The sequence below is a fragment of the Maylandia zebra genome, linkage group LG5 (assembly GCF_041146795.1).
Source record: "Maylandia zebra isolate NMK-2024a linkage group LG5, Mzebra_GT3a, whole genome shotgun sequence".
Lineage (NCBI taxonomy): Eukaryota > Metazoa > Chordata > Actinopteri > Cichliformes > Cichlidae > Maylandia > Maylandia zebra.
In genome coordinates, this window is record NC_135171.1 from 23,506,776 (window position 1) to 23,517,326 (window position 10,551).

Here is a 10,551-nt window from a genome sequence, read left to right on the forward strand (position 1 = left end):
CTCAGTGTACCCATAGATGTTTGTGTATAACTAGGGATGTATGCTGTGTGCGTCGCTTAGACAGGTGGAGAGAATACGTCACTTGTTCATAAATAAAGAGAAGGAGAGAGAGAAAAAATGTGTGGCGAGATGCTCCCTGAGTCTGACTTTGTGTATGCATAGTTACTAATATGAGTAGGCTTGGCTTAAGTGTGTGTGTATCTTATATGACTGTGTGCGCTGTCTGACTGATGTAAATGTGCTGCCGTTGAGCGCATGGTGCGTATGTGTCGAAATAAAGGATGTTTGTGGATGAGTGTCGAAGCAGGTGATCGAGGCAGTGAAAGGAATAAAGAAAGAAACCAAGGACAGGGGTGAGCAGCATAAAACCAAGGGGGGGGGGGGGGGGGGGAGAGAGAGGAGAAAAAAAAACGAGTAGAAAAAAAACAAAACAAAACGTAAACATTCCAATTAAATCACTGACGGAGAGTGACGGTGTTAATTCTGCTATGAAATCACACTTTAAGATGCGATTTGATACTGGTAAGTTAAACAGATGTTAATGCAAGTTAGTGTGAGTGGATAGGGAAATGGTGTAGCTGATTCTTATCTGGTGTGAGGTTAATACAGCCACGGAGTGATGTTGGGGTCGCGGTGGAGCTGTCCGTCCACGTACAGCCGGTCCACAGCGATGACAGCGCGGGAGCCCTTCTGGATGAAGCCGCGTCGGATTGGGAAGAGGACCCTGCGTCGTTCCAAGATCTCTTTGGGGAACTGGTCGTTCACGCTGAAGTCCGTTCCTTTTAATTCCCTGCCGCGGCTTTTCACATGTTGCTTTTGTTTGAAGTGGCCGAATTTGGCCACGATAGGACGTGGTCTCCCGGCCGTAGCCCGAATGGGGCCGAGGCGATGTACCCGATCGAAGACGATGTTCTTCACAGTGTCCTCCGGCAGCTTCAGGTGGGTTTTGATGAAGCTTTTTACCGTGGTCTCCGCGTCCTCTCCAGCGGCTTCTGGAATACCAGAAAATACCAGATTATCACGCATGCTACGAGCTTGTAGATCGATAACTGTTTCTTTTATTTTTTTTTTCTCTATTGAGCTGGGTAACATTATCTGTGAGACATTTCACCGACTCCCTTAGCGTGGCATTTTCAGCAGCAAGCGTTTCCACCTGCTGCTGGCTGTACTCCAGGGATTCTCGCAAGCATTTAAATTCTCGGTGAAGAATCTCCACCAAGGACAGCCTTGCGTCGAAACTGGACAATCGCTTGTCGATTGACTCCAATATGTCGGCAATATCTTTGCCGGCTGGCGATGTTGAGCCGGGGGAATCTGCCGGGCGTTGTCTTTTCGACGACGGCGTCTCAGCTTTGGCCGGGGAAGCTGCACACGGGGTCTTCTTCATCACGAGATCCTGAAAGCACTGATCGATGTAATCTTGGAGAGTCTCTAAACTCTCCTCGTTGTTCTCCAGGGTGTTGGAGATTATTTAGACAAATAGTGTTAGTTATAAGACAATTGATAAGTGTATTTGGTAATGCTGAAGCTTAAATGAATTTGTTCAAATCTAAACTACCATTTGCTTTAATTTTCCGCCAAAATCTCCGGCGTCTGACGTCAGTTACAACATGAGTCGCTTACCTTGTCCGTCACTTCCGTCACTTCTCACCTGCTCCCTCACTTCTCACTTATAAACACAGTTATATTTTTTCTTGTCAGCAAGTTCTATATAAATGCATGTTAATTTTTTAGACTCATTCCATCTTACATTATCAGATTTTTTTTTTCTTCTGCTCAACCACATCTGATTTTCCCAAAATTGTTATGGTTTAAATCTATCTATCTATCTATCTATCTATCTATCTATCTATCTATCTATCTATCTATATATATATATATATATATATATATATATATATATATATATATATATATATGTGTGTGTGTGTGTTCTTCTCATGTTTGTGTGGGTTCTCTCTAGGGCTGCCACGATTAGTCGACTAGTCACAATTACGTCGACTATCAAAATCGTCGACGACTGATTTAATAGTCGAAAAGACGCAGTAATAAGATTTAAGAGTGTAATAACGGACTGAAACAGAAGATGGCAGCACTGCATGTACAAGGATGCCAGCTGCCGTTAAACCCCAAAGAAGAAGAAGTTGTGTCCCAGAATTCATAGCGCAGGCCAGCTCAGTTTCCAACAATGGCGGCAGCTAGCTAGTTTTAATATTACTCTGATTATTCTCTCTGGGTCACAAAATATATTTAACATATTTTCAGGCGAGAATGTAACTATTTAAACCTCAAATATCTGCTCAGTTTATCAAGACACCACATATTTTCAAAAGCGCTCCGACTTTTTCCTAGCTGGGGGCAAGGCGCACTCGAGCCCGTGAGAACACTGGACTCCCGGCAAATCGTTTTCAAACCCACCGCTGTCTTTCGCTACTCAGGTTAAACATACATAAGTCACTTAGATAACTTAAAAATGTTATTGTTTGGCCTTTTTTTTTAGTATTTTATTTGTTCCTGAGTAAATCGGTTTGGCTGAGATTAAAATTATAGTTTTTACACAGCTGAATAAGCAGACGACTGATTATCAGAAGTGTGAGATGCTCGAGAATATACTCCGGTGTCCCGTTATATTTTAGATAGTAAGAAGTTTATTAAACTTCACCGAAACAATCTGCAAATTTCATTAAAATTTAACAAACTATCATCTTGTCTTTATTTTTATTTAGCACATACCTTAAACACTTAAAGCTGTAAGCTAATGATAGTTATATAAGAGCAGATGCTGCTGGTGCAATAAGCTGTATGTTTTATGTCCAATGGATGTATGATCTGATTAGTCGACTAATCGCAAAAATAATTGGTGACTAGTTGATTATCAAAATAATCGTTTGTGGCAGCCCTAGTCCTCTCCAGGTTCCTCCCACAGTCCAAGGACATGCAGTTGGCAGGGTTGGATTAACTGATTATTTTAAACTTAAACTGTCCATAGGTGTGAATGTCAGTGTGAATGGTTGTCTGCCTCTGTTTCCCTTTCATAAAACAGCCACCCTTCCACTGGGGCCATTTCTGATCAGGCTTAGAACCTTAGAACCTCTAAGGATACTTCTAAATTGAAGACCGTTCAGAATGTTTTTATTTATTTTTTTCAGTTTATTAATGGGATAATGTACCTGTAATACTATCGGAGACTATGGTAAATTTTTACAACTACCTGCAAAAGGCTAATGGGGTAGGTTCTCAGTCATCCAGGTCATGGTAGTCTAAGGAGCTTGGAATCTAAGTTAATGGACTTCTTTAAGTTTCTTGAAGATGTTTCACCTTTCATCTGAGAAACGTATTGAGTTCTAGAACCAAATGAGAATTTTCACCAAGCATGACATCCCAGTCCACTTCAGACCCAGCCACACCTCTACATCACAGAATCCAAACAGCCATACTATAAACACATGACATAGATGAGCCATCTTGATGGGACAAGACTTGGCTGTACAACTGGATCTAAAGGTCAAAGGTCACTCTGTCAAGGATGGCAATGTTCACATTTTGGAAACAGAAGACAGATAATCTGAAAGAGGAGTAAAAGAAGCTATTTATGTCTACTGTGAATGACCATCTTTGAACAGAGGGGGTTGCTTACAACACCAACTGTCTGCCACCTACAAACCAGCTTTGAGATCCCTTCCCAGCTCACGCCCCACTTACATCTAGCATCAGGTGAAGCAAGGTCCCACAGTGGTTTAACCCAAAAACCTCTTGTGATTATGACCCATGCCTTTTTCACACTTTGGCTCATGTGATGAGTCACATGATTAATAGTCCTCTTAAGGGACCTCCACTAGGGTATAAATGCAACCAGGAGATGACGGACTAGAGCAGCGCAGATACTGAAGGACCCGTCCCATCCTGGCAACAAACTGTTCCAACTTCTGCAATCCGGTAGAAGTCCGATTGTCTATTCTTATTTAAGTCACGTAATGTACAGAATTCACCTGAAAAAGGATTCTCTGGTCGAGGTACAGTGCTTAACAAATGTAATAGACCATCACCTGATGCAAGGTTCATGTAATTGCTACCATAAAATTAACAGTATTGGTAACTACCAAAACAAATCTGTTTAATGGAATAATTAATACACCAGTATGTGCAAGCTATTTAATTAAAATCATATTGTCAATGCTAAAATATAATCATTAATATTATCCCTGAATTTTCAAATGTACTCTTACAAAAACATACAAAAGTATATAATAAAAACAGATATTTCCTTCTTATATGTTACTGTTTCTTTTTAGTCATGCAACAGCACACCCCCAGAGGAGAGAGAGGAGAGAGAGGAGAGATTGGACATCCTGGAGCAGGTGAAGTGCTTAACAAATTTATTAGATCACCCAATGCAAGGTTTATGCATCTGCTGCTTTAGATTAACAGTATTGGTAACTACCAATTTTTTATTTTTATTTATTATTTTTTCAAATGTACTCTTTTACAAAAACATGCAAAAAATAGTATTTCATAAAAGCAGATATTTCCTTCTTATATGTTACTGTTTATTTTTAGTCATGGAACAGCACACCCCCAGAGGAGGGAGAGGATACCTTGCACCAGGTGAAGTGCTTAACAAATTTATTAGTCCGTCACCCAATGCAAGGTTTATGTAACTGCTGCTTTAGATTAACAGTATTTTGCAGCACTATATACATATGAACAGTATTCAAAAAACATCAAATGTATAAATATATAATGGGGGAAAAACAAATAGGGTTATATATTTACTGTGTTGGTTATTGCACGTTAATTAAATATTACACAGTAGTGATGGTAAAGAGTGTAGTCTGGGTGTAGAGGGTAGTCCTTGGATTGGGAGGTGGTATTGTATTGTCAGTGCAGCGTGGTTATGGCTTTTTGGAAGAAACTATTTACGCTGCATCTGTAGTGTTTCCCTGAGTGAAGCAGGTTGAACAGGTCAAAACCAGTGTAGGAGCTGTCTTTGATAATGTTTGTCAACAACATTTCTAACAAGTTGAAGTGCAAAAATTAGAATTTATGTACAAACTATGTTTACAGACTGACACTGAGTTGTGAGACTCAATATATACATGTCTTTATTTATTTATTTAAAGCAGTGGTTAGTATCAGGATGTGTTTATAAACTCAATATGCAACATAAAGACTTAAAATATTAGTGTATATGATTAAATGTATTTACAGTTGTTCTCCCTGATGTCCAACCTGCTGTTGTTCATCTTTCACGTGATACTACTACTCTGGAATCCACTGATGGTATTGTATTGCCTTGATGTCATTCAGGTTGATAAAAAAAATAATAGTAATTGTTTTGGTTTGGTTTCTTTTGTTTGTTTGCTTTTTTTGTATTGCAAGTTCCAAACAACCCATGATGTACTCAGATATGCAGCAAATTACATACTTTTTTTCTGGAAGGAAACTCCAAACATGGGCTGTTTTTCAAATCTCTTCATTAACCATAAAACAAAAAGAAAAGCAAACAAAATTGTAAGAATAATATGTTATATAAATCAGGCTCTGCATAGTATGTATGAACAATTGTGTATTTTTTGGATTCCTGGCTCAGGGGTTATAAAGCACATTTTGGGTAGAAAACCTGGGGTGAATATTTAATTTCACTAAAAATGTTCTAACACTGTGTACCTCTGTATCTCTAGTTCCTGTACTCCACAGGTTTTTGCTAAAAGCTGAGAATCAGACTGTTCCACTATGCTTTGATGTCAGTGGACCTGTCCGCCTTAAACTTCTTCACTATCCCAGCAGGGGTCAGTAGTGTTAGCTTTTTCCATCCTAATATTTCTTTTCAGTGTAATAAAAACTGTTACTCTTCTTTCTCATTGTTATTTTCATATGAAAACTCCAGTTTGTGGTATAAGATGAGCATTTCTCTTTTCTTCTAGAACTGTCTGTAAATGGTGAGCTTGATTCAGTTACAAATGGAGGCTTCAGCAGAATTTTCATACACGTCAAAGACAGCCAACATGTTGAGATCGACACCAACTGGGTCACTGTACGAGATGGACAGACAGTGACATATTACACTGGACAGGATCGCATTACAGCTGGAAGGTGATGTTGTATTATCATGGTCGAGACTCGTGCTCTCAGCTTTAAGCACAGATGTGTGACCTTATTCACCTGTGTTACCAAGATTTACATGAGAAGACTGTCTCTCTCAGCACCTATATATGTTAGCTGACATCTCTGAGGCTGAAACCCCTAAAAAGTTTGTTTTTTATTTTGTGTTGATTATTGAACAGATGGGATATGATTTTAGTAAGGACAGATCGTTTGAAAGCACCGGTAAGATATATAAGTAAAGAGTATGAATTATAAGCTATTTGGTGATTAGACATAGTGTAACAGATCAGAGTCAATGTTAGGAGGGTACATGCGAATGGTGGATGAGGTAAAGCAATTGGAAGAGGTGGGTCACATGAAGGAGTCCGAAAAGCAAAATGATAAGAGGCTGTGAGATTTAAAACACACAGAACAGAGATTAGCTGGCTCAGAAAAGGAAAGCGAAAGCAGGAACATGATTGTTTCTCACATGAGTGGATTTGAGTAAAGCCCAAATGCACGAGAATACAGGCAGACGAGTGCATACAGATCTTCACTTTTTATGCTGAGGTAGACTACAAGCCATACACTTATATTTATTTACAGACTTAAGTTTACTTATTAGAAACCAAGCCAGCACTGTGTCAGACTGAGGACCTATCCTGGGTGTACCCCAACTCTCAGGAATAGGCTCCAGCTCCTATCATGGATAAGTGGAAGAAAATGCATTGATGGATGCAAATAATTATTTGTTCAGGCCATGAACTGAAGTACAGAATGAAAATGGCAGGGGCAGACATGAAGTAGAGTTTGTCATGAATTGACTGTCATAAATTCACTTTTACAAAAGATGCTAACATTAAAGTCCCTGTACTTTATGCACTGCACTGCTGTTTAATCAGAGCAGGCTAAATTCATCCAAGTAGCATGATCTGTGCAGGTGCTTTATACAGCTTTAAAAAAAAGTTGAGTAACTCCATGTTTTTCCAGTGTGACAGTGATTGTGCGCAACAACGAAATAGACGTTGCCACTGGAGACATGCGAATGGTCATCATAGTTCATGAGAACAATGGTCGAAAAATCCTTTGGCCAGTTTTAAGACGGCGTCCCTCGGACAACAATGCTGAAGGACTTTTAGGTGAGTGAAAAGCTGTGTGTGTGTGTGTCCTTGCTGCATTGGTTTTCAATGTTGCTTCACTCTCTCTTTCCAGCTGTAGAGGCTGCAGTTTATGAGGAGGTACAGCAAGCTCCTGTCAGAAAACTAAAGATTAAAAACCAGGAGGCAGACGTTACTGGGTATATATTCTTTTCTTTTTTGTATTTATGTTTTTGTTTTGCTTTAGAATCCAGCCATTTCTACAAAGATTAATGATCTCTTTATTCTTTCTTTTGTAGGGAGATGGTTGTTGACTACAGCTTTGCTTCTCCTGTCACAATGAAGTGTTGGCTCACGTCTGCTGACTCTGCCCTGCAGAGACCACTGTTCCAGTTTGTCATTACACAGCTTTAACTGGCAAATATGTTGATTTATTTGAAAAATCTTTAATTTAAAAGGAAAACAAGGCAAAAACATATATTGTGGAAACTTTCTTTCCATCTGTTTCCAACATGTAGAAATATAACTGTGAATGTGGATCTAGTGTCAGACAGCATTACCAATTAAAAATAACATACATAAATCAGGATTTATGATTACCACCATCTGCCATTAACATAGCGTCCAAAATGACACAAATGCAGTTGACATGACAATAACAGGCATACTTCTACACCTTTATTTTTTAAATTCGTTGAAAAATAAAAAAATTAATTTTATAAGTTTAAACTACAGTAATCATATTGTTATAGCTAAATGTTAATCAGCTTTGCTGGCTGATCTGGAAGAGAGTTGGATTGTAGAAGGTTTGCTTATAAATAACAATTTCAAATATTTCTGAATCCTGGTTAAGTACCAGAACATTGAGAGAGAAAACTTTTTAAAACATTTCTTCTGTTTTGTCTTTAGCCTCAAACTGCAAATGACATGTAATGAGGCTGACTTGATTCAAGGATCTCTGACAAATATAATGCTGTTATTTTTCTTGCATAATTTCATGACTTCCTCAGAACAGTTTATGGAATGGATATCAAGCGAATGAATAAAGAATCCAAACTATTCCCTAACCTTGTTTGCGAGCTCTTCTGTACAACAGCTATAAGCCCCTCCTGCTGGGGAGGTTGATGTACAAGAAATTCAAAACACATTCGAGCCACCCTTGTTTCTTTGTATTTTCTTTTCAAGGAGAGAGCTAGACTTTCTTGTAAATTTTCAACATTAATAGCAACGGTTCACTGGGTTTTTTGAAGTTTCAAAGTTTTCCTTTGGACATTGGCTCCTTTTTCGCTCATTTATGTCCAGTATTACTTGACTATTTTCAAAGAAATGCTTTTTTTGTTATATTTTCTATAGCCACTTAACACTGACCTATTCCTGCATAAGGAGGCACCTAACTCAAACAATGGACCAGTTTAGAAGTCTTAGGAAAATTAAACACAAGTTTAAATGATGAGTACTTCTAATACTGCAACTACTAAATAAATTGTTATAATTTTTACTGTTATTATTACCTTTTGGTCATTGTTTATAGTTTCCCAAAACATATGTATATATAATGCTCAGATTTACAGTTTAAAATAAAACTGCATATAAAGAAAACTAAAGTACTAAATGGGAAGGAGTAGTCTTTCATCTTCTTACTTTCAAGATATTCTAATATGCCTTATCTTAGCTCCTCCATATTTGATGACAACAGGTTAAAGGACATTTTGCACAAATGACTGAGATTAAGTTAAGATAAAAAATAAAAAAATTCCCAGCATGCATCTCTACCACAACTGGTGCGGAAAGGCAGCTATTTTAATCAGTGGAGTGGAACCAAAGTCTAACAAAACGTTAGACTTTGGTTCACAATAGAACCATGACATATATGTTATATAACATACAGCCTAACTCATATAATCTGTCAACTTTAACTTGAATACTGTGAGCATGAATATTCTGTTAAATGTGTAGAGGCTATTTTATTTGTGTTGTTATGTTATGTTGACTGGAGCCTCCATGTTTTTATAGGGGGCCCTGGCCTCTCCTCCTTAGAATGTGTGGCCTTATTTAGTTCGTTGGTCACTTATTCACACCAGTCCAAACTGGGTGATGTGTCCAAGACTGACCAAGAAATACAGTGACATATCTAACTCCTAAAGAAAAGTTTAAGCAGTCTCTTCAGTCTTTTTAAACTTTGCACTGATTGGTTCTGTTTACTAAGGTTTTTTACTCCAACACCTAGACTAGAGTTTTCTTTGTTATAAGCTAAGCTATAAAAGAAAGATTTATATTAACTGTGAAATAAGTTAAATAACTCAAAGTAAAATGAGGAAAATGTCTTTCCTATGATGGAGTATTAGGCCACATTAAGAAGAAAAATATTATTTATCATTTTGAGAATAAAATTGAAGTTTCAAGATTAAAGTTGTAATTCTATTTTGAGAAAAAGAAATCTGAATGTTACAGTTGTTGTATCAAGCAAACTGTCATGGCTGCTTTACCCTCTGCAAAACGTCTTGTGTAGTTGGGTTAATGAGATCGTACTTCAGAATCGGTTTTAGTAAGAAGGAGGTTATTTCTTAGCACATAAACAGAGTGTGGAGAGGACTTTAAGGACATTAAAAAGATGGGATAGAAAGTCAGACGGAAAACTGTGGAAGAAATTCCAAATGTATTCTCAATAATGATCAATATGATCAATAATATATATTACTAATATATTACTAATGCTCCTTCATACTTTTCTACCTGTTACCAACATTAACAGAAAAAAAGGTTTATATGAATGACTCGTATAACCTCGTATTTAATGTCTTGAAATATATATATATATATATATATATATATATATATATATATATATATATATATATATCAAGATTTGCAATAACGGTAATTACTCAGTAGAAAATGTGTGGTGCCACTTTACCTTCCAACATTACTCCTTTGCACAGAATTGACAGTAAAAAAGGTATTATTTATATACTTCTTACTGTCTTAGTGCTTTCTACCAAGCATCTTAGTCCTTTCAATGTAAAGAATGCAACAACACCAGCTTGTAGCTCTGCATGCACCTGTCTCTTCATGATACAAACCAAAAGTGAAAGTAATGTGAACACTTCTTACACTGCGCTAAAGTAACAAATACTTCACATTGGCAACCTGTTTAAATGCAATAATTTTGAAGCATTATGAATGAAAGCTAACTCCATGTTTAAGTGAAAAGAAATGAGATTAGCAAGGCTATCTGCTTTTTTTAATGGTAATAGCAGAAACTGAAAAACATAAACACAGCACAAGTTTTAAAGTGTTCAAACTTGCATGGACAGGGACAAGCAGAGTTCGGTTACACGGGTGGTGATATGCCTCACTGTTCACTCACTCT

At 37.5% G+C, this 10,551-nt stretch overlaps 1 protein-coding gene across 1 annotated transcript in view; it reads left to right on the forward strand.

Annotated features, from left to right (window-relative positions):
- Nucleotides 1-8,248, forward strand: part of LOC101465164 (inter-alpha-trypsin inhibitor heavy chain H3) — a 31,303-nt gene extending 23,055 nt beyond the window's left edge. Inside the window, exons 18-25 of the mRNA XM_004548486.6 lie at nt 4,293-4,358; nt 4,558-4,605; nt 5,209-5,280; nt 5,682-5,789; nt 5,925-6,093; nt 7,075-7,223; nt 7,297-7,381; nt 7,481-8,248. Of these exons, the coding sequence (XP_004548543.4) occupies nt 4,293-4,358; nt 4,558-4,605; nt 5,209-5,280; nt 5,682-5,789; nt 5,925-6,093; nt 7,075-7,223; nt 7,297-7,381; nt 7,481-7,595 (812 nt within the window). The 3' untranslated portion in view covers nt 7,596-8,248. The remainder of the gene's footprint in view (nt 1-4,292; nt 4,359-4,557; nt 4,606-5,208; nt 5,281-5,681; nt 5,790-5,924; nt 6,094-7,074; nt 7,224-7,296; nt 7,382-7,480) is intronic.
- The last annotated feature ends 2,303 nt before the right edge of the window (nt 8,249-10,551 follow it).